Consider the following 24,230-nt stretch of genomic DNA (forward strand, 5'->3'; position numbering starts at 1 on the left):
GCTGCTGGAAGAAAAGAGAATGATTTATCCTGGGGGAGAAGGAATCAACGAACCTGGCATCAACTGAACTGAATCCAAACTTTAAATTCATTAGGAGGAAGCTTAAAAGTCTTTCTTCTTAAAAAACAATTAACATCTAGATAGGTGATGTGTCCAACTTGTGACCAGCTTCTAAGGAGTGAGACACATCCCCCTCATGAAGCATAAAAGCTATATGATAGCATTTAAAATTAATACAAGTTGTAACCATTCAGGTAAACAAAATCCTGCTGTGTAGTGAGCAAATCATCCAGTATTATGTAATAAGATACCAAGGAATACACTGTAAAAATACATCAATTATGTCATAATGCTTTTAAAAAGTGAAGCTCTGGTGCTGCAGAAGGACATTATTTTCAGTTTCAGCTCCTCCCCCCAGAGAACACCCATGGTACTGTGTTATACCACAGACAGTGGATTTTATTTACAGCTTAAACTTTGAAGTTATTAAATCACCGTACTTTAATTTCCTGTATGGCACCAAATTTACTTCTTTAAAAAAAGTGTCTGTGAGTGTGTGTACATGTGTGTACGTGTGGCAGGCACCAGAATGCAACGTTCCATCCTGTTTGCTCTCCTTCCCTGCACCTCCTTGTCCGGAGCGCAGCCCGTGGAGCGGAGTGGAGGGGTTGGTCACAGGGCCTTCAGGGCAGCGATGTGAGAGCCCAGGTTCTCTTGCAGGTAATACAGCAGGTGCAGTTCATAGTGCTCTCCTGACTCAGGCACTCTGATGCTGTGTCTCTCCTGAGGGTAGATCTAAAAATGGAAAATAAAGTTGTGGATATCCACAAGAGTTGCAGGTACCAACGTCCAAACCCGTCCCAGAGCCACATTCCAAATGTCCATGGAATCCCCCTGCATTAACTCTGAGCTAACACACCTCATCCTCCACTGCCTGAACCCAGAGAGAACCCACTGCACCCCCTGATCCAGGGCTGAGCCTGGTTGAGAAGAGGCAGCCCCTGCCCAGAGCCATCCTGTCAATCAGGACATTCCCAGTTCCCCACTGTGGTGTGGGATACCTGGGCTGCACCTGCCTGACCAGCAGGGTTTAATTAAATCCATAACTCTGTTCCACACTGCATGAACACTCCTGCACTGCCTCCCAACTGAGACCTCCTTGGGAGCAGCCTTAGCTGCTCATTTGCCCAATTTTTTTTGTTTATTCGTTAAAATCTTACTTTTAAACAAATGCTTGGCTCAAATGCTACAGTTTTATCCCGGAATTCCAAGCTGCCCTGCACAGCCATGCTGCAAGTTCCAGTTCTGGACTCCCCAAAGACAGACACATTACCTTTTCACCCTGGTTCTGGCCTTACCTGTAAGTCATAGGGTTTCCCAGCTCTCACCAAAAAGCTGAGCAGAATACTGGTGTGTGCGAAGTGAACGTTCTCATCCAGGAACCCGTGCAGCAGCAGCAAGCGGTTTGGTCTGGGAAAAGCAAGAGGCAAACAGTTCTAGGCAGCATCCCAGTCATTTCACAGTCCACACACATCCCTTCAAAAACACTCCTTGGAAAAAAAATATTTAAAGGCAGTGACTTCACTGTTGTAAATTGCTCTGGATGGACCAAACTTATTCTTTCTTCCTCTGAAAGTTCTTCCTGCATGTGCGTATCACAGTCAGACCTTTTATCTGTGTATCTTATTTATTCTCAGCAATATTTCCTGGCTTGGACAATGCAAGGACTTAAACCTTGCTTAACACTGCTGATTGTCAGCTCTTTGGTGAGAAAGCCCCTGGTCCCAGCCTGCTCTGCTGTGCTGACATAGCCTCAGAACAGGCAGAAAACATCCTGATCAACTAATTTTTGTTCCACTTAATGTGGCTCTGAAGTGCTAATCACAGCTGAAGATATGTTTGCCATTTCTTTACACATAAAAGATACTCTTTAATTACAGCTACTATGAAAGGGATTACATGGAATGGCCTGTAATTATACAAATGTTCATTCCAGTATTAAGTTTATTAGTGCTGGGTATTGGTATTTTTTTTTAATTATTATTTAATGCGAGCATTTGTGATTCCAGGACCCAACTGCCACGAACAGGGAGATAAAAATGTGTCTGTGGGGCTTGAACTTTCCTGGTGGGAAAAGTAGAAGGCAAGAGGCAGAACCAAACTCACTCAGAAGGGAATTTCTCAGCCTGCATGGCCACGGATCCCAGGTAATAGCCCTGCTCGTTGTGCTCCGGGTGGCCCATGTAACGCTCCGTGTATCCCGTGTCGTAGAAAATCCACAGCGTGACGGGGGCTCCGGCTACAGCCACCTGGGAATTCCACAGGAGAGGGCAATGACAACACCAGCCCCCTGACTGGGCATGTCCCTCCCTCCCCCAGCTTTATCCTGCTCTAACTGTGGAAAAAGCAAAGCAGTGCCCTCCCTCCCTCAGTTCACATGTGGCACGACTGGGCTATGACCCACACGTGCTGAACACAGGGAGATCCTACAGATAAATCAGAAACAAAACCACCTGCAAGGGCTGCTGACGGACGTGGATTTTGTGGATTTTTGTGCTTTTAGGTTCTTTTGAATATCTAACAGAAACTGGGAATGACGGCTCCCTAGGACTCCGCTACCACCAGCTTGCAGAGAGGCTTGTGGAAAAAAAGACCCACAAGACAAAAGAAACAACCACAGGAAGACCCCAAAATCCCCCTTTGCAAGATAAGCGTTTTTAAAAGTAAAAATATAACAATCATTATGGATTGAGACAAATAATCATTAAACCTCCCAGTAATATTAAGGTCGGACTTGGAGAAAGCAAGAGCAAGCCACAAAGTACAAAACACACCCCGAGAGCAATATCCAGCTCTTCCCACATCTCTGCCTTTGAGATGTGCCCAAACGCAGTCTGGACATTTATTACAGTGGTCTAAAGTCAGGCAATCACAAGGATTTCAGCACCTCTCCCCAGCCCCAGCCTGCCCTCCTGGCTGCTTCAGAGCACACTGCTACAAAGCACCACAGGCAATTTGATCTGGGAATAGATCTGTCTGCAAAGGGACTACCCTCTCAGGGCAGGAAAGAGGGAGGAGGATGAGAAGGAGGTGTTGTTTTTCAGCAGGATGGTTTCCCTTACCAGGTTCACAACACAAAGAGCTCAGCTGGCACAAAGTGGGCAGCAGTTGAGACTGTCTAAGGCACCTTCAGCACAGGTGACCTGAGATTGGTGGAGCTACACCAGCATTGCTAAGTCACTGCAAGCTCAACAGTCCAACAGTTTCAAGCTCTCTTACACAGATCCAGAGAGGGAATATCCATCTGTGCTCAGCTGACTGGAACAGTTGCTCCTCCTCACCCCAGCTCATGAGAACAGACTCAGATATTCCAGAAAAACTGGCCTACCCCAACAGCCCCCCACTCCTCTGCATGCCAGGCTTCTTGAATGGCAAATGCGTTCTGCCCAAAGGTAGAGTGCAGGGATTTCTAGATCTGTTGTCTGTGAAATACCAAAAAAATAACCAAAGCCTGGAAGCCTAATTAGAAATACCACAGAATAAATGTTTGCTAGAAAAGCAACTTCTCTCTGAAGTCACCCAAATAGAAGAGTCTTGAAGAAACTGCACTGTGCCCTCACGTGTCCAGAGCAAGCTCCAAGGTCTTTGTGCTGTGAACACCCAGGGGGGTCACACAACAAAAGGAAAAATTCTGTCTGCACCACCAGAGTAAGTACTCAATGCATGAACATACCCTGAAGATATCTGACCTCTGTGTTAAAGCCATGAGGGAGAGGTATCCTCCGTAGGACCAGCCGTGGATGCCGACACGGTCCAGGTCGATGAAGTCGTACTGCGATGCCAAGTACTGCAGCCCTTCCACCTGGTCATCGATCTCTATCTGCCCCTGCGAGGCACAAAGGCAAGTTCTGCTAGTTACGGGAAACAGTTTCATTCCCAGGATTTCCCAAGGAAACCACTTCCAGAGCTTTGCTGCTAAAGAGTAACCCATGCTGAGAATGGAAGTGTCCTGCAAATTGCAGCTGGTGGGAGTCACAGCCCCCCTTAGGTGCCACTGTGTGTCAGGGCTGCCAAGCTGGAGCTTCCTCACACCTCACAGACCCATGACATTTTGTCTTTCCCACACTGAGCACCTTTCCTCCCTCAAATCTCACCTATACCCAGTTCCTGTCCCCAAACCCAGGCAGTCCTGGGCACCTGCACCAAACCAGTGCTTCAGCTCAGGTAACACTGGGACTCAGACCCACCTCTGGCTGAGCCCAGAGCCAAACTCAGAGCTCCACTTACCATTTTGTATTTAAAGGCTCCTTCAAACTTGAGCCCTCGGTGGCAGGAGCCCCTGTTGTCAATGACAACCACAACATAGCCTAAGGAGGCCAAAGTGTTCAGTCGGAAATACTTGATTCCTTTGAACCGGTTGTTCACCAGCTGTACCTGGAATACAAGAGCAGCACAACCACACATGAATCAGAATCCAGAGGTCACCTCTTAATCCAACTTCTGATTTTATTTATATTTCCCTTCCTTTAAATGGTTTATATTTTTATAATGTAAAGGTTTTAAGATCCCTACTCCCCGCTGAATTCCCTCTCCCTGCTATGAAATAACCTCTCTTCCCCCATTCTGTGTCACAGGTATGAAGAGCTGAACTGAGGTACCTGGAGAGGAAAGGGAGATAGAACTGGGCACAGGGACTACCTGACTCCCCTTTCCCCCAGTTCCATCTCTGCTGCTGTTCTCAGACAAGGGGCAGTGCCTCAGCCCAAGACCTGGAAATCCTGACTCCTTACAGGACCTTTGGCCAAGCAGCCACGCACCAAACAGGCAAAATGCCACATGCTGCCCTCAGCATGGAGCAGGAACTGTTCCTGTAGGAGAGCAGGAGTGGCCCAGCCAGCCCACCCCCTGCTCACCACTCACCTGAGGGCCTCCATAGATGAAGAGCACAGTGGGGTACTTCTTCCCAGGCTGCAGGTTGTGAGGTTTGTACATCATTCCATACAGCGTGAACCCCGTGGAGCTCTCGAAGGAGAACACTTCAGGGGGAATGTAATCGGGAAGAGGGCCTGCCATGGGAGGGAACAGAGAGCCTGGTTTAACAGGGAATGGATGAATAACACAGCTCTGCTTCAGCCCTGCCCTGTCACCAGTCTCACTGCAATCCCAGCAGAGCTCTCCCGTGCTTTCCAGTGGATGTGGCTGGGTCTAGACAGAGACAGGGAATGCCCCAGCCCTAGGTGAGCTTTCTCAGCCCTATCACATTCCCATCCCTGCTCTCCTGCAAACAACAGTAACTCTTCTCCCCTGACAGCCATTACAGGTATCCTGTCCCTTCCTAACCTCTCTTAGGACTCACACATTAGTAAGTGGAAAGCACAGGATATGGAGCATGCTTTAGGGAAAGCGAGATGAAAGGGAACAGAAACACAACGGAAAACAAAGCCCAAGAGCTGTCCCACAATCCCAGGAGCAGTCAGCAGCACACACTGTTTAAGAGGTGCACACCCCTTCCCAGGAGCACACCTGTGAACAGACACATTGCACAGCGTAAATGAGTGCACTTAAATCCCTCCCTAAGCTAAAACTTGGTATTTTCCATCTAAATTCCTTCACGGTCTGTTTACACCCATTTGTTGCTGAGCTGAAAATGTCCCTCCTGCAATTCCAAGAACTCCTCACACAAGGGTGAGTTTCAGACAAAAGTCCAGTCACCCACAACAAGAGCAAATCTCAAGCAAGCACATGCTGGGGTTATCTTTCATCCTGTGACCCTGCTTGTCCTTTTCCCGTTCCTCATCCATGCCACTACCTGCTGAATCCAAAATGGTAGCCCAGAATTCCTTTGTCCTGTGAGCTGCATCATCTTCTGACCCTGTGAGCCGGTACAGTGACACACAGTGGGGGTTCTTCTGATTACTGTACTTGCTGATGAACATGTCACAGTCCTGGGGAGAAAAAGAGCATGTCTTGAACTCCTCAGTGCAGAGGCAGAAGTAAAACTGAACATTTCTTTCTGCATCTACATCTTTCAGAAGATGCTTATGGACCAAATTAAGGTAGGAAGCCTGAGCACTTTTGACTCTGAAACGCTACAGTCCTTGACAAGGCTCATATTAACACTACAAAGCCAACAGTGGCAGGAGGACCTGGTCACACACCTCCCTTTGGGTAATGAATTCCCAGCTGGATGCTCGGAACTCCAGCCAATGCTATCCCAGGCTCATCTCCTCTGGTCACTGCTCTCTAACTCACTTCAGAAAAAGAGAGGCAGGCTCAAAGAGTTTCCCACAATTCATCCTGTCTCCTCTTGCCTGAAGTGACCTGGAGAGCAATGAACTGGGACGTCAAATCTGGTTTCCAGGGTAGTTTTACACACTGACTGTACAACGTACAGGAGCCCACAACACGGCATAAAATGTGCTTTTGTTATACATAAATACTGCCTTGGCTGCTGACTGATGAAGGATAAGCCTGGTGACAAGGCAGAGCACCCCCAGGCAGACCTGGCTGACACAGCAGGCGTGGGAGTATCCACGTTCTGTCAGTCGCTTCACTTCCCCGGGATTCTCGTAGTTCACAACGTACAAGTGATGCTCCAGAGGTGAGTCTTTTGTGCCTTGAAAGTACACCAGTTTTTTGGCTTCATCCACATAGATCTGTCAGAAGCAAAACAGACAACACATCCCTCGAGATTGTTCCTTGTCAAAGTAATACCCAGTTCTTCTGCCTCCACGTCTCCCCCCAGGCCCACTTCCATAATGTTGAGTCGGAGCCCAACAACCTGCAGGGAATAAGTCAAATGACTGTTCTCACTGTCCACAACTCTGTCACAGTTTGCACTTCACACCTGGTTGATCAGCTCTCTCATGTAGGTTCTTTGCTGTTCCCAGTCTCCCCTATTGTTTGCTCTGCTAAATAACTGTCCCCCATTTTTTGTCACCTCCACACTCTTCAGATCCTTTCCCAAATCATGTAGGATATAAACCAGCCCAGAAGGAAATCAAGGCAGCAGCTCCCTGCTATATTAAATATTTCTCCGTTGTCCCTTCTTTTGGAGGGACAGCAGAAGGCAGAACAGATTCAAACTCAGGTCAACTTGCACATATCATTCCCCAATCCCATTTCTAACTACTAGGAAGGATTTCCAAGTCCTTTACAAAGTCCAAACCAGTAAAACACTTCTATGTGAGCTGCTGCTTGATTCAAATGATCAAAGAATTCATCCAGCTGAGAGCTAGAAGAGCAGCAGTTTGGGGAGCATTCCTTCCCTCCTTGTGCAAGCTGACAAGCTACATGGAACAGAAACACTGAGTATTCTGGCTAAAACCAGACAGGATTAATGGATTTAGAGTGATCCCTCCAAGAGCCCATCTCCCTGCAGTGTGTGTGGCAGGATATCTGTGCAGGAAGAGCAGGGCTTACGTTGGATCCATGTCTGCCAAGCACTTCCCATTCCCCACTGGTAATCGCTATCTCCTCTTTGATGAGGCACTTGAAGTCACCTGCAAATAACAAATATAAAGAGATTTTACACTTTAAATTTTTACAAAACATGGTCACAATAATGCTTCTTCTTCCCAAGCTTTTTTCCTAGAACTAAGCCCAAGAGCAACCTGCAGCAGACCCCCAGCTCTGCCAGCTCCCCAGACAATGTCAGGGCTGGGGCTACTTAACATTCTGTGAAATATATGTCAAAGGATTCACAGGACTTACTTTTACATTTTTTAAAGTATTTTGTCACTTGCATAGAAATAAAAGTTTTACACTGAAAAAATGGGTGGGCAAAGGGAACGTGAAGTGTCAAAAAATGGGCAATTTTGCAACAGGGTGGGGAACAACCCTGCTTTTCTAAGACAGTTTAATTTCCCTTAGAATGAGGGAGATATAACAAGAAAAAAGGTCGTATGCATTCAGAGAAATCTAATCCACCCAGGATATAAGGCTACCTGGGAAAAAACAACCCACCAACAGTTGCATGAAACTAGGACCTCTAGGAAAATCAGGTGCATTTTTTGTGCATGCAGAGTTCAGTAAGTGCCTTTAACACACATCAAGTAAATTAAGTATCACAGCATGAAACTGTGAATTAAAGGACACGTGCTGTGGAAAAGTCACTCTGGGAGCTCTGCACACAGTGACATCCTGCATCTGAGTAAGACCAAACCCCAGTAGTGACAAGGAAAAGCCAACTAAGTCTCACAGTATCACAGGCAGCTTTTTTCCCCATCTGGTTTTTGGAAACTTTTCCCTCTAGTCCATAAGGAAGGGTCAGGGTTAAAACTAATGCATGCTGAAAACAGAAGAATTTCTGCTCAAGAGGAATGACTGTACAGGGAAGCACTTTCCTGGACAACAGCAGAAGTTTCCAATAAGATAATAATTCCCGCCAGCTGGAAGGACATTTATTTCCTCACCAGGCAGCAGCAAATGCCCAACTAAAGCAAAAGGATAATTTCCCTTACTGGGGGCAGGGAGGCCTCCACAGGACCGTTTGTATTTGCTCTCCTTCAGCACCGAGGTGACTTTGTACAGGTGCCGGAATCCTGTTTTGCACTCGGAGGCAAAGATGAACTCTATCTCATCTTCCTGGGTTTGTGGGAAAACATGGAAGATATCGTGGATCTGTGGAGACAGAGCAGTGGGTTATTGTAATCAGTCACACAAAACACCTTCCTCTTGGTGCTCAACACACACCACACAGTCCAGACTAACTGGGTGCAGCACTGTCCCTTACTGGGAGAACCAGTTACACTTTGAGCTGGGGGGGTCTGGAGCCAGTGCCACATCCCCACAGCTCCAGCTTTTTGCCAGTCTAACTCTATATGGTGGTCACCGAAACTAATGAAGTTTTTCTGCACCTGCCTTTCTAGCTTGGTCACAGGGGTGGGTCCAGCCCTGCAGATCTCTGTCCCGTGCTGTCTGCAAGCCCTCAAGTGAAGGGTTATTTAAAGAAAGATGAGCTCACATCATCTTCCCACTCATCAAGAACTCTTGCTTCAAGGGAAAACCCTTTGAGGGACTTGGGAGCATTTATCTGCACAGGATGAGCTGCCAGTCAAAAACCACTCCAGCCAGTAAAAATACTGGAGGAAGAAAAACTCACTGCACCATCCTGAAACCACGACACCACTGCTAAGGAGAAAACCTGGTATCATAGAGGGCAGTCACTCTATAGGGACCATTCACTGGAAGGCTTTGTGCAAATGCTCTCTGCTGAAAGATCCAGCTACCTGCCAGTGATTGATGCTCCAGGCACACCTCCAATGGCATTCCCTTTGATCCTTGGATCTGTATCTGCAGCAGTGTGAGGAGGGGCACACATTTTTGCAGCAGTAACCAGGCACACCAGTGTGTGGTCCCAGCACAGGCCCTGCAGTTCACCTGCCACAACGTCACACCCCAATCTATTTCACCAGAAATAGCAGTTCAGGAGGGAGTTAGTGCCTGTCAGCAGACTCTCAGGACTTGTTCACCCAGTATCATCTTGATACATCTTTGTTGGCTGAAGAATATTTAATCTGGTGGTGAACAACCAGCACCAAGAAGCTGGAGAGTGTCAGTAACACTGTGGGCAAGGGGGTGCCCAGGACCCCCAGAGCCCTGGGCTCTGCTCCTGCCTCTAAACACTGTGCAGCCTCAAGCAAAGCAGCTCTTGTTTTCACATCCCAAATCTTCCTGTTCTCTACATACTGTTTTTAACAGCAGGAAGCACAGAATATGCACAGAACTTGCACAGTGGGATCCCTCTCTTAGGCAGCACAAAAAACACCGGGGTTGCTCAAGTGCTACAAACTGTCAGAGAAGGTTGAAATTCAAATTCTTACATTTATCCAGATGTCTGTTGTCTCTTCATAAATAATGAAAGGTGTAACAGAATCTGGGACAGCATCGATGAGTTTCTGCCTTTCCATTGCATCATCTTCTGTGGGGATGAATAATGCAGGAGGGATCAGGACTATCTGCAGCCGAGTTTGGGAGCGATCCAGCAGGATGGACCAGATGCTGTTGGGGAGACAGATATTAGAGAAAATAACATGCAACCATGAGTATGACACAGGCCTGAAAATCTCAGCAGACACTCACTAGCACCAGGCATTTTGGTGGAGCCAGGAATGTTCGACTGCAGATTAAGCACAAAGTCACGTGCAAAATTTCACCCACATAAACAAATTTCTTCCACAACACAAGAACCATTTTCACTTCATTTCAATATTGCATAAGCACTGCAGGTTCAAAAGTTTAATTCGTTCCATTCTCCCTGATTTGAATTGTGCTTCAAGGGAGAAAGAGAAGAGAAAAATCAGAGGGAATAATGAAGCAGAAAAATCTCAATTGAAATTTCAGGATGCTTGTAAAAATACTATTGCTTTAAACCTACACCTGGCAGAGAATAACACTGGCACCTCAATGGACTGGCAGCAGGCCCTGCCATATTCTGATGGTTTTGCATGTAGCTCTAACAATAATCCTGCAAAAAGCAGGATCATGTAACAAATGTGTCCCTGGATTTCTTCCACATTTGAGGGGGAAAAAAACCCTGAAAATGTGAAAGTCATCTTTAGATTCAAAAACTGGAGGAGTGCAAATCTGGAAAATCATGGAATCATTTAGGTTGGAAAAGACCTTGAAGATCATCAAATCCAACCATTCCCCCAGCACTGCCAAGCCCACCACTAAATCATGTCCCCAAGTGCCACATCTACATGGCTTTTAACTCCCTCCAGGGATGGGGACTCCACCACTGCCCTGGGCAGCTGTGCCAGGGCTGGACAACATTTTTTGGTGAAAAACCCCTTTGGAGAAGCTTCTGTTAGAAATGCTGTACTACATCATCTACAGGGTTAAAATGACATGCAAATGTAAGTAGCACTTACAGCAGTTTTTCTGATCAGTAAGTCTGGTCAGCAGGGATGGTCCAGTGGTTAGGGCTCTAGCCTAGGGCCTGGGGGACTGGGCTCATTTCTCTCCTCAGCCACAGACTTCCTGCGTGACCTCTCACTTAACCTCTCTGGGCTTCAGTTCCCCATCTGTAAAATGGGGACAATAGCACTGCACTCTCTCTCACAGGGACGCTGAGAGGACACACACACCAAAGGCTGCGAGTGCCCAAAACCAAAGCAGCGGGGCCAGGGACCAGGGAGAGAGACAGCGAGGAGCCTGGTTTGGCTTTTGGAAAAATGGTCCCCTTTGCACAAACGAGTTGGTAGCAATGTAAAAGTGAAAGCAGGTTTAAGCTGGAAAAAGAGAGAGACCGCTACAATCTGCTTCTGACTGTATCACCCCAAACCCTCTGAGCAGAGACAGGAGTAACATACGCACTATTTTCCTTCTGGCGTCCACCCAGCTCTAGCAATGTACTCTACTCCTTCAAAGAGGATCTCGAAGGGCTGAACTAGCTCTTTATCCACAACATCTGCAATCTGTTGACAAAGCAGCAATTCAGTGACACTGAGATGAACCCCCACAACCAGTTTTTTCATGCACGATGAGAGTCTGGACACAGAAGACTTTTTCTGTGCAGCTCATGCAATTGAGATTGTTCAGCCTTTGCAGCACAGCGGATTGAACCCCGTCCGTAGCCAGACACCAGCACAGCAGGAGAGCTGCACTCTACCAGTACAGCCAGGGCTGGGACCAGGGAGCCTGGATGCTGCTCACAAATCCATCCTTCATCTCGGACAACTCACTGGAACTCTCAGTTCCCCTCTGGGAAGGGGAGGTGGTTTGTACAGAGGGTGTTTTTGTGGGCAGGTGCTGAACGTCCTGCATGGCCTCCAGTTATTAACGTGCTGCAGTGTGTTCCTGCTGGGACTGGGAACAAGTTCCAGTGGTACCCAAAGGGTCCTGAAGGCTTTCCCTGCCTTTGCTGGCTGACACCAGCATCACTATCCCAACAGGTGACTGCTGATGGCTGAAGGAGCTCAAGAGTAGAGAGAATCCCAATAATTTATGGCTGTTACTGTATCTGTTTGGTAAGATTGATTTCCCAGCTGTCCAAAGGTCTTGGACTGGGCTATGGAAATTTCTGCATCTGTTAAAAAATCCCAGGGCAACAGCAAAGTTCATCTCTTTCCATATGGTTTTGTAAGGTGATATATTGTCTTTACAATCAAATTTTCCCAATATCTGCAGCCAATCAAGAGATCAGTCACAGAAGGTCTAACCACCCACACCTAAAATGCTCTGCTCTGCAGCTGGGTTTTTACACCAGTGGTAGGTAAGGAAAGCACAGCCTTGAGAAACACTGCTGCACACAGACACCAGGAATAAGCCAAGGGCACTGCCTCCAGAGAAGCCAGTAAGCCATCACAACCAAGAAAGTGCCTTTGTACTGAACTGGAAAATGAATGTTACCAAAGAAGAATCACAGCAATTCTATATATTTGGCAAACAAACAGAACAAAGACTTACTCTGCCTTCTGCATTGATCGTCACCTCAGAGATCTTGAAAGTGACCTTTGGATTTGCTGTACCTGTAAAAACAGATGTGACCAGTCAGGTACCAGTTGTTTGCTGGGATTATTGTGGTGTTACTCACACAGAACTGGAAAAGACAAACAGCAGAATGCTCTTTGATCACATAACCTCCATGCCTGTGTGAGACAGCACAGAACCAGGCAGGGAACTGCAAACATGAGGAGATTTAGTGGATTGTAATCCTGCAAACATGCTACTGTCACAGTCAGCCTTCTCTCCCACAGTCAATGGATTCAGGTACTAGTTGGAACTAAATGCTCAGGAGTGATTAGTACAGCAGAGCAAGCTTGGATTGCCTGTTTGGCTCTTATTCTCGAGGTGGTACATAGACAGTGACCCACAGCTAAAAAGCATCTATGAAAATTAAACCTAAAAGCCTATTGCCATCACTAGTGCCATTAAGATAATAGAGCTCCATATTTGTGTTGATCAGTGAAAATCTCAAGTTAACTCTTTCCACAAAGAAGCAACTCATCCTGCTGTGCAGCCCCTGCCCTGCTCTACACAGGGAAGAGGGACTTTAAAGAATAAATCCACTGCCAGTTGATCCACAAGGAGTCATACGGCAATTCCATGTACTCTGAATATTCTCAATGCCTCTGTGAAGTACTCCCACTTCACCAAACCTGATGCACTGAGGTGAAACTACTTGCCTTGGATCACAGTGCCAACCTATTTAAGTCCTTACTTCTCCCAGGGAAGAATGTTCTCCACTTCCTCAAGCTTTACCCTCATAACATTCCACAGGAAAGGGCTGTTGTCCCTGCAGCTCACACTGGAAGCTGAGACCCACAGACTAAACCCTTTATTTGGGCTTTGGTTAGCTCAGTTTCTTTGCATTGAATAATTTCAGAAATCTGGGTGTCCACAAGCACCACAAAACCCACAGGGAGTCACCTCTTGCCTCCCAGGCTCACAGTGAACCTTTCCCTCTCCTCGAAACAAGTAGTAAATGGGGAAAAATAGAACACTTTTCCCAGTGGATCAGGGATTCAGATCTGCAAGATCTGAATGAATTCTGCAGCTTGGAAAGGTCACCCAAACAGAAGATATTTGTCCAAAAATGAAGATTTCAGGAGTGAGGAAAGAGAGCAAAGCACTGTTATCTGTGAGCCACGTGCCCTGCTGTGACAGCAGGAACATCTCAGAAGGGTCAAACTGTTCACACCTGACTGAATCAGCCTTCAGCAAGTCTGCTTAAATCCCACTTCCCTGCTTCCAGTGACACTCCAGTTTATGTGCTTCAAGCCTGCCCTCACCTCTTTTTGCTGAAGCCTCCAGATCATCCACTTTTCAAAAATATGACCCCAGGAGGTTTTCCTGGCAGGCTGCAACATGCTGAGTTTGCTGTTCAAAGTCCAAGAGCAATCCTGGAGAACTGACTCCTCCAGAACTTGAACTGCAAGGGCACTGCCAGCAGCTAAACAGAAACCCTCCCAAAAAACCAAAAGGCAGTTGTTCCCTCAGGAACACAGGGCTGTAACAAGAACCAGCTCCTCAACAACTCAGATCTGCCAGGATCTGAGAGAAGCTCCAAAATAGTGACCATCAGAGAGGGTTTCTGCCAACTCCTGACACCCTGACAGAGCCCTCAGTAACCACATGGTTGCAGCATCAGCACAGTCACCAGTGACCCATCTAAGCTCCAGAGCAGCTTCCCCAAACACGTTTCCACCATTCAAACACATCCCTGCTCTAGGCTTGGAGAGTCACTGCTGTCAGGCACATGGAATGAAACAGGTGTCTCCCAGACACAGGGATGTAAAGCTTCAGGCTCTCACCAGTTTTGGGGTACCGGAAGGAATCTGTTCTTCTTGTCTCCAGCATGGGGGATGTGACATGGATAATTTCCACCTCTGACTCATCGTTTTCTTCATAAAGAATTCGAAGGACTTTACCCCCATCCAGTGCTGTAAATGAATTAACATTGCAGAATTAACAGGACAGCTCTCATTATCAGTTATTGCAGGCATCAATTATCTCAGGAGCACAAGCAGATTGGAAGGAAGAAGAAAAATCCAACAAAGCCTGTGATTCATGTTTCATTAAGCAAAACTCTGAGACTCTTACAACTCCCACCTCTGTTGTGAGAAGGGAAGTCTATTCCTCCAGTGCTCACAAGGCCCCTGTAACATACCCACTGCTGCCAGCTCAAAAGAAATTATAAGGTTTCCATCTTGCATAGAGACAAGTAACAGAAAAAAAATAACTCTGCCCTGAACAGCAGAGCAGGGAAGTCACTACTTGTGCCTGGATCCACCACACTTACTTGGTTGTGCTCTTGGGCACCACCAGTAGCCAGTGTATCTGTCAAACTCCTCCTGCAGCACAAAAGTGGCCACGCCAGCAGATTTTGGATCCTCCTCAACATTGGCCAGTTCTAAAAAAACAGACACCAAAGAATTAGTTTGTGATGTGCTGTAGAACCAAACCAGTTCCACATTATCCCAAACATGACCCGAGTTCACCCCCCTGGGAAGAACTACATGATAATAAATCTGACTTCTCAGCAGATTTGTCTTCTGCTTCCACCCTTCCCTGTTGATTTATTTAGGGAGGATTTAATCCTCTCTGGCATGGCAGCTTCCTTTAGGAAAAGAAAGTCATCCTCCCCTCTTACTCCTACCTAATCAGGCTCTCAACTTGTCAAAAAAGAAAATGTTCTTTCTACCTGAGCTTGGTGAGGTGGAACCACAACTTTTAAGAAAATCAAAGAAATAAAAACAAACCAAACCTTTCCTGAACAACTGAAACTGAAAACATCAACATTCAGAAAAATGAAAGCACCAGTATTTCATTCCCTATACAACCCAAAAGTAACAGACTTACATAACATCTCAACATGATGACATATCCATAGGGCTTCAATATTTTTCCTGTTACCCTGGAGGTAACTTAGCAGCGCTCCATAAATAATTATCATCTGAGAAGGAGTCATTGCTATAGTTTATTTTTACTGTACTTACATAATATTTTAATATTTAACATTTGAATAATCCAAAGCATTATTATAAAGTGTCAGGAATTTTAATTAACTAAAATTTAAATGACATAGTTTAAGCACAAAATGTAATTGATTTTTAAAAAGTGTTTTATCCACAATTTCCCATGTTCTTTCTTCCTGGTCTAAAATAGGGTTGGAGAGGGTAAGAAGTGAGGACCCAGGTCACTGAGTATGAGGGGCCAGCAGAAACCCCAGTGCTATTCAGAAACTGCCTCAATTGTTTTTCAAAGTCTCTGCAGCCTGATTTCACTGACAGAAACTTTCCTCCAGCTCTGTTCCACCCACAGCTCCTCCACACAAAAAAAGGCTGTTCCAGTAAAAAGCAATGTGCTGTGTTTCAGGAGAAGAGCCCTTCCATATGTACCCACCAAACAACTCATTCTGCCAGATTCCACAGTGCAGGGAAAAGGATCATCCCACAGTATGTGCACCAGGGGAAACGTGTAGAACGTGACAAACAAGGTGGGATAAACAGTGGCCACAACCCCAATTTCAGGAGAACCTTTAGTGCCATTGCTCACTTCAGTCTGGTAAGAACAAGTGCAGAGGAGGTGCAGGGGTTGGATTCAGGGTGCATTAATTACCATTGTGCACAAACGTCAGCCTCCTCTCCTCCCTGGATTCTATATTGGATATCCAGATGTCGTTGCAATGGATAAACGCAATCCAATTTGGATCAGCTGGACAAAGCTTGGGATCCATCCGGATATTTGGACAACTGGTCTCTACCAGGATGGGTCTTAACGGCTGTTGCTGTTTGGAATTAAAAAAAAAAAAACAACTAAACAAAAAAAGTAATGATAACACATGAACACACGCACCAAGTAACCTGGATTTTCAGAAGGCCACAGCAGTGTGGACACTGACTACAAATACATGTTTATAGATGAATCTACTCATTTTAAATACACAAAAATACCATGCAGGTAATTTATAGGGAAAGTTGTGCTTGTACCATGGTTGCACAGGCCCCACCAGGGCTCTCTCCCCACTGCTGAGGATCAGCCCCAAATCAGAGGGCAGCTTGTCTAGAGAATCCTGGCACACCCCTAAAAACAGCACCCTAAAAGGGGCTGGCAGAACACGCAACCTTGTCCTCCAAAAGCAGCTCGGGGTACAGTAAATTCCCCCTGACAACAGGGTTAAACAGACACCAGGCATCTGTTGTAATAATAAGAAATTATTTCAGCTTTGAAGTCCAGCTTCAGCACCAGCAGAGTAAAGGCTGCTTGTTCTGCAAGCTGTACAGCAAAGTGGTGTAACACATCCAGCACTGCCCCTGAACAGTGACCTGGAAATGCAGCTTGGGGACTGAAGTTGTCTCTGATGTGACTTCTGACTCCAGGAAGAGCAGGGAACCTTTTGTTGCTTTTTATGGACATTGCTACTCGTGAAAAATAATTAAAAAATATCTGCTGTCCTGCCTTGCTGCCATGGTTTTTACTATTTCTTGTAATCCTCCGAGTTTCTATGACCATGGAAATGCATCCCTGTGGAGGACTTCTCCACGTTTCCAGGGTTATCAAGGTCACTTGCAATAACTGATGATGATCACGTTCTCTGCTCTCTCTCCAAGCCAAAGGAGCTTCTGGCCAGAGCAGAGAGACAGGAAAGGAGCAAACTCACAGTGAATCCATGAGGGCCTCCATCCTTCACATGATAAATCCCACTCCCTGCCTGGAATAAGAAGGTGCCACTCTCCCGGTGATAATCATAGGAGGCAATCCCGACGGTGCCGATCCGCTTCCGCTCCCGCAGCAACTCCTCTTCCCGGGAGTACATCCCATAGTCCAGGATGGCCTGAAAACAGGCAGAGAACACAATCACACCTCTGCTCTGCACGCCTCACTGTTGGAGCATCCCTGCATGCTGAGCTTCCAGCAGCAGATGGCTGTGCAGACTGCCTCCTCCTCCGGAATCCTGCTGCCGGCTGGGAGCCCACTCCTGCTTTGCCTCTGCCATCAGCACTCGTAGGTGCAGGCCACGATCGGATCCCACACAGCCATAAACCTGACAGCCACCCCTCCCTAGCACACCAGCATTGTTCCCAATATTCCCGGTATGAGAAGGATCAGCCTGAAGGTCTGTTACTTCTGGAATGAGCAGGAGAGGCTTTGCTCATGTTCACAGACACACAGTGACTGGTCTGGTGGGAGGAGAGCGCAGCCCAGGTTTTATGTCTGGCTGACAGCCCTGGGAGATAACATGGGGAAAAATACACCTCATGCCATGTGGGGTTTGTCCCACCGCCTCCAACCTGCCACGCTCCCTGGGATGGGATGGTGCAGGCTTGCTGTGTGCAGCAGTGAAAAGGGAATGCACATCACAGTGAGTGGGAAAGGGATGCTCTGCTCCACATGAGTCACGGAGCCACCGGCTGATCCTCGGGGGAACCATCACTTCCCCTGCAAGACAGCAGGGAAGTGATTGGAGATTGCAGGCTCCTCCAGCAATCCCCAGGATCTCACAGCACAGAACTGAATGTAAATTAGAATTTTCCATCTCTGACAGCAAAGGAGGAATCATCCAGCACACACAGAGGCTATGACTCCAAACAGGAGAAAGCTGTGCTCAGCTTCGGGATGGCTGCAGGGCTGGCCATGTACAAGGAGAATCTTAAAATATTTAAGACAATAAACTTCAAATTTTAATGATGGCTTACAGGTGCAAGCCCGAAGCCCACGTCCTTGAAGCAAAAAAGAAATGATGACTCACTGGAAAAAGATCCAGAAGAGGCTTCCAGGAAAGCAACAGGACGGCAGCTTTGTTTATGGTTTTGGGGATTTCAGAGTAGAAGAGTGTGTTCTCCCTGTTCTCCCCAGACATTGCTATGGAAAAGGAGGAGAAAATAAAGACAAAAGGTGTATTAGCTTTCTGTTAATAATTCACTCTGACAGGATTTCCAGAAAGTTTCGCAGGTCCTTCCTACAACAGAAAGCACTGATGGTCTCTGCACTGCAGCCCCACTCTGGGAATTCCCTGTTCACAGAAATGCAACTCATGGAAAAGGCAGAGGACCAGGAATTACACACAGGCTCACCCCACTCTGCCTGAAGCATGTCTGTGTCTTCCTGCTGCCCTTTTATTCCATAAGCTTTATAAATCAAGGAAGGCCTTTCTGCCAATTCCTCTGGTGGGATACATGATGCAGCTCATGTTTCAGAGATAATGGAAAAAAAAGCCCTTTAGGGAGGTTTGAATGTCCCTTTCCTGCTCCTCTCCCTCAGTGCTATTCAGATTTCTGAAGGCTCCTGCCCAGGCACATGAGGATGAGCCCAGAGGGAGCCAGGTGTGCTCCAGGGAAGGCCAAGCTTGGGAAGCAGCACTTGGGAAACCAGAGCTCATCCCAGGGGCTCAGCCTTAACCCCCCTGTGATGTGCTTGAACTCAGCATCATTCAAGGATTATGACCCCCATCCTCTGAAAAGGGGAAAAAGGGACAGACCAGCAGTGTTCTGGCCATGTCACTGCACAGCACGTGCAAAGATCCGGTGAATCACAAACCTGAGCTTAAGCAAAGTAGCCTGAGTGGTGAGCAGTGGGGATAAACATGGCTCTGGCTCCTAGGCCTCTGCTCCAGCCATTGCTTCTCTCCCTAATCCAGGTTTTCATGGATTCATGTTCAGCTAGTGCAGCTTTTGACAAAAGCATTCCTCTCCCACAAAGGCTGCTCCAAAGAGCCACCCAGAGGGTTGCTCACAGTATCACTTGCAGAGCCAAATCACTTCTATGAAGTGAACACTAATTAGTGAAGCAATGCCCAAGTGAGGCAGCGAGGCCAAGAACAACAAACTACATCAAGTTCTTCCTTATCAAGACCAAAAATGTTGAGAAAAGTATTTACTCTTTGAGCTGCCCCCACCCTACACTGCTATTTATTCCCCACAGGATCCCTGGAAAACCTGCTCCAGCAGCAGCTGAGGCACAAAGGACTTCCAAAATGACACTTATCATCACTGCTTTGGAAGGAAACTTTGAAGAAGAACAAGGTTCTACCCAATATCTGTCATTCAGAGAGAGGAGATCAAACCTGCCCAGCTTTGGGAGAGGGGTGAGAGAAAAGGGATTGAACAGACTTCCAGCTTGGGAACACTTGGACAACACTTGGGAACAGAGGACACTTCACAGTTCTTTTCCAGCTCTAATGGGTCACCCCCACCCATTCCCATGGGAGGTTACATCACAAGTTTTAAGGAGACATTGAGATCATGATCCTGACTTTTGCCCAGCCAGTGTGGCCTGGAATCCCTTTTGGTTTAACTGCCAGAAATCCCAGCTGTCAGGAGCAGTCAGAGCCCCACAGCCCTGCAGTGACAGGGGCTGTCATAGCTTACCCAGATAGTAGATCCTGTCGGAATGGGGACCTTCGGGATCGTTTTTCTTCACGAATGTGAAGTCGTGAGGGGCTTTTGCCATCATGTATCCATGATACTTCCGCGTGTCCGTCAGCAGTTTCCGGAGCTGGCTCCAGGAATGCCTCTCCACATAGAAAGGTTCCAGTTTTGGCTGCTCCTCCCTTGGGACCTGCTCCTCCCGACCCGCGGTCTCAAAAATTTCCAGCGCCGGCTGTTCAGTTTCCATGGCTGCTGCCATGTTGCATGTTTCTGGAAGGACGGAACAGCACAGGGTCAGCTCCAGCAAACCCCCACTGCAGACCTCCAGCACACCTCACAGCAAAGAAAACCATCACTCCACGTGGGGAATAAACCCCACAGCACAAGGAAGAGGGATAGCAAAGAGATTCCTGCTCTGGAAAACAAAGGCACCACTCAGCCCTTCAGAACGGGAGTGAGGACTTCATGCAGCCACAGATTTATGGCTGTTTGCCTTTCCCACACCCTCACATACCAACTCCTCATTTTAGTTCATGAAGTAGATGAATTCTTCCCCTTTAAGGTCCTCTCTGCTCCTGCCCCCTGTGATCTGCACAAATGCCCCCTCCCTGCACTGCTATCGGAATGGGGGATGACCAGGAGTGGAGCCAGAGCTGGGACAAACTGCTCAGAAGAAACAACACTGGTAGTTGCTGTGGAACCATCAGGCCATTCACAACAGCTGCATGTCCTTACTCCCATTATTCTCCTATAATTTATTGGATCTGCTTGCACTTCCTTTCAAACAAAACTCAGAAGTGTCTAGAAACCACCACCACTATTTTATCACCCCAGGGCCACAACTGCAAACACCAGGAGAAAGGGGACACTGTGTAAAAAGCCTTTCCCAGACAGATTTATCTGCAGCACAAGCCCTATCCTGCCCAGCAGGTTGTTTATGGAGCAGATATCTCCTCCCGCACTCAGCTGTGCTTCACCAAATGTAGCTGAGCTGCAATATCAGCACAGATGTCTGGCAGGAGGAAATCAAGTCCTCCCACTGTAAATCCCAGACCCAAGGGCAGCTCCAAAACAATCCAGGCCATAAACTCCTGCCACACAGTTCATTCCTGGAGAATCCAAGGTGCAGGATTGTCAATCCTCAAAGGGAGGGGGATTCTATATATAGGATGGAAAGACTGCACTAATGCAGCCTAAATAAAGCTCTTCCCTGGAGCAAACAGGCTCTGAAGGATCCCTGAATCCCCAGGCCAGGGCTTGGGCAGCTGGCAAAGCTCCCTGGTGGAGCAGCTCTCCCGCGGCTCTGCACCGCTGAGACACCTCAGAGGAGTGACAAAGACACGTCCCACACCGTGGCCCAGCCCCATTTGAACACAAACTGCCAAAAGCAAAGCCCAGCAGGTCTGGATCCGCCTTTGGCAGCACAAACCCAACAAACAAAGGTCTTTCTTTTCTCCACGCTATTTATAGCACAAAAAACCAGAATAGAACAGCCCTGTACAGCTGGAGGGAGGGTCCGAGGCGTGCCCAGAGCAGTGCTGTGCTCAGACAAGAGCCTCCAAACCTCAATCACAGAACCCGTTTAATCTGCACGATTCCAACAAAGAAAAGTCTCCTTTCCCCACCTACACCCGAGTGCTGCTGCGTCTTAACCCGACCTACTTCTCACAGCAAAAGAGATAAAAACCGAACAGGAGGAAACGTTACCGAGCCGATAACAGCGAGAACGGGCATCCGGCACGGGGGTGTCGGCCCGGGCTTGTGCCCCGGGAAGATGCCGGAGGGGTCCCCACGGCCAGGGGCAGAACCCGGGGGTCCCCCCACGGCCAGGTATGTCCCAGGGGAGACCCCCAAGGCTGGGGGCAGATCCCGGGGTGGCGGTGGGCAGATCCCAGAGGTCCCTCCACGGACGATGGCAGATGCCGGCGGAAGCCCCAAGGCCGGGGGCAGATCACGGGGGGGACCCCCAAGGCCGGGGGCAGATCCCAAGGGTCCATCCACGGCCCGGGGCAGATCCCGAGGGAGCGGTGGGCAGGTCCCAGGGGGGTCCCCCAGTGGCGGGGGGGTGGCCAAGCCTGGCCGGGGGCGGAAGGCCTGGCCGCCCTAGGTGAAGCTCCCTCCTCCCGCCCACCCCAGGGGCTCTCCCCGGCGCGGAGTCCCCTCCCCACCCCGCTCCGGGCTCCCCTGGTACTCACCCCGGCTCTCCCCGGCGCTCCGCGGGCGCTGCTGCCGGGCCGCCCCGCCGGGCCGCTGCCGCCGCTTCCGCTTCCGCTCCCGGGAGGGGCCGCACAGCGCGGCACCGGCCAGGGCGCCGCCTGCCGGCCAGGATGACCGGGCTGCGGGGGTGCGACACCCACTCGGGACACGGGGACAGGGACACGGGACACGGGATACGGGACACGCTCCTCACCCCTTGCACGGGAGCCAGGACACACATACACACTGCAAAGATCTTGCAACCTTCCTCGTGCGCAGGGACCCTGCAGTTTCAAAAATCTCCTTCCCCCCCACCCCCTCCCAAATGCCACCATTTCCACATGGACACGCTGCCCACAGCAGAAAAAAAAAATAATTTCCCAGCTGCTAATAATGAGTGTTCAGCACGGGGCATTCTCAGGCTCCAGGGCAGTGAGCCCCCAGAGCTCCCCCAGGCTCCAGAGCAGTGATTCCCACAAAACATTCCCAGGCTCCAGAGCAATGAGCCCCCAAAACATCCACATGTTCCAGAGCAATGAGCCCCCAAATCACAGGCTCCAGAGACATCCCAAAACACCCCCAGGCTCCAGTGCAGTCAGTCCCCAGACACCCCTCAGGTTCCAGTGAGCCCCCAAAACACCCCAAGGCTCCAGTGAAGCCTCAAAACACCTCCAGGCTCCAAAGCAGTGAGTTCCCCAAACACTCCCAGGCTCCAGAGCAGTGATTGCCCCAAAACACATCCAGGCTCCAGTGACCCCTCAGCCACTCATTTCTATGCACCTGAATTTCCAAACCAAAGCCCCCTTTTGTCAAGTGAAGTCTTTTTTGTCCCCTATAAACCAGAAAAAACAACTTCCCTGCAGGTGCCCCCTGCTAAATGCAGGTGCAGGTGAAATTCCCGAATCACACTGGGACCCGAAGGCTGTTTTTCCCCACACGCTGCCCCAAAGGGTATCTGGGGTTTGTGTTCCCAAATCAAGCAGCCTGGAGATCACTGCTACAGCTCTGCCCACCTTCTGCAGTAGCTCCACAGCCCCAGGGGTGGCAGAGGTTGGGAATCCTCTATTCAGGGCAGGCTGGGGCACGGGGTCCATGTCTCCCACCGACGTGGAGATTCACACAGAAAACCCTAAGGCTGGAAGAGGTCGTGCCAAGCTGGGATGGAGGGAGAATGGATTTGCTGTTGGAATGAGGATGGATTTGCTGTTGGAATGAGGATGGCCATGGGCAAAGGGCCCTTGTATGAGCTGCTGAGGGAGCAAGGGGCATCATTTTTGGAAGTATCACTGTAATCGGTGCTGTCACCTTTTAGCCTGTTTATCACAGAATCATGGAATGGTTTGGGTTGGAAGGGACCTTAAAGCTCGTCTCATTCCAACCATGAGCAGGGACACCTTCCCCTATCTCAGGTTGCTCCAAGCCCCATCCAACTTGCCTTGGATACTTGCAGGGATGGGGCACCCACAGCTGCCCTGAGCAGCCTGTGCCAGTGCTTGGAGGTCTCGAGGCACGTAATAATGGCACTGTAGGAGTTTAAAGAGGTTGGAGCACACAGGATTGGCATTTTTTACACTTCTATCCTCCTCCCCTGGTCACGGCTGAGATGGGGTCGGTCTCTTCTCCCACATAAGGATAGGACAAAAGGAACAGCCCCAAGTTGCACCAAGGTAGGTTTAGGTTGGACATTAGGAAAATTTCTTCATTGAAAGGGTTGTAAAGCATTGGAACGAGCTGCCCAGGGCAGTGGTGGGGTCCCCATCCCTGGGGGGGATTTAAAAGCCATAGAGATGTGGCACTTGCAGACATTTAGCAGATATCTTGTCAGTGCTGGGGGAACAGTTTACACTGACACACTAGTGCCCTCTTTCCAAGGACACTGTATGTATCTCCAAAACCTGATGTGGGCTACTCATTTACTTTGTTCTGATCAAGTCTCACACATTAAAAAAATGATAATGCTCTCTACATGTAATTTTTTTCCATGAACTTTTAAGCATGAGTACCACTATAGGCAGTAATTTTTTTTACATATCTATCTATCTATATTCATATATATATACACATATATGTACACACGTATATTATGTTGCTCCCCAACTCTCCTTATTTTCTCAATAAATTCCTCTTATTTTCCGCCTTATTTTCTCAATAAATGTAATCAAGAGCATGAAAATGCACCAAGCTTTCGGTTTGGGAGGGGTTTTCCAGCCTAAACGACGC

The 24,230-nt window shown here is 48.3% G+C and overlaps 1 protein-coding gene across 6 annotated transcripts; it reads right to left on the reverse strand.

Moving 5' to 3' along the window:
• Nucleotides 1-483: 483 nt before the first annotated feature.
• DPP8 (dipeptidyl peptidase 8) lies at nt 484-24,205 on the reverse strand. Of its 6 annotated transcripts, none has more exons than XM_027688420.1 (20): nt 24,189-24,205; nt 19,815-20,084; nt 18,197-18,309; nt 17,108-17,281; nt 16,066-16,234; nt 14,747-14,857; nt 14,259-14,387; nt 12,412-12,473; nt 11,320-11,420; nt 9,825-10,002; nt 8,463-8,622; nt 7,423-7,502; nt 6,504-6,656; nt 5,810-5,945; nt 4,921-5,066; nt 4,288-4,434; nt 3,734-3,886; nt 2,167-2,309; nt 1,359-1,470; nt 484-795 (listed from the first exon to the last, which is right to left on the reverse strand). In XM_027688420.1, the coding sequence occupies exons 2-20, from the start codon at nt 20,071-20,073 to the stop codon at nt 673-675; spliced, it is 2,649 nt and encodes an 882-aa protein (XP_027544221.1). In that variant the 5' UTR covers nt 20,074-20,084; nt 24,189-24,205; the 3' UTR covers nt 484-672. The 6 variants fall into 6 exon arrangements, with proteins under 6 accessions (XP_027544221.1, XP_027544219.1, XP_027544223.1 ...); XM_027688418.1 differs by lacking the exon at nt 24,189-24,205 and adding an exon at nt 23,024-23,044; XM_027688422.1 differs by lacking the exon at nt 24,189-24,205 and adding an exon at nt 22,010-22,085.
• Nucleotides 24,206-24,230: the final 25 nt, after the last annotated feature.

Source organism: Neopelma chrysocephalum, unplaced genomic scaffold (assembly GCF_003984885.1).
Source record: "Neopelma chrysocephalum unplaced genomic scaffold, ASM398488v2 Primary Assembly neopelma1_75, whole genome shotgun sequence".
Classification (NCBI taxonomy): domain Eukaryota; kingdom Metazoa; phylum Chordata; class Aves; order Passeriformes; family Pipridae; genus Neopelma; species Neopelma chrysocephalum.

Bases quoted from the DNA above. Each gene is read 5' to 3' on its own strand.
- DPP8 (XM_027688420.1), bottom strand. From the start codon at position 20,073: ATGGCAGCAGCCATGGAAACTGAACAGCCGGCGCTGGAAATTTTTGAG. The intron at 14,388-14,746 runs GTAAGTGTGGTG...ATTCATTTACAG, and splicing joins GTGCCCAAGAGCACAACCAA to CACTGGATGGGGGTAAAGTC. The intron at 5,067-5,809 runs GTAGTGGCATGG...CTCCCATGGCAG, and splicing joins TACCATTTTGGATTCAGCAG to GCCCTCTTCCCGATTACATT.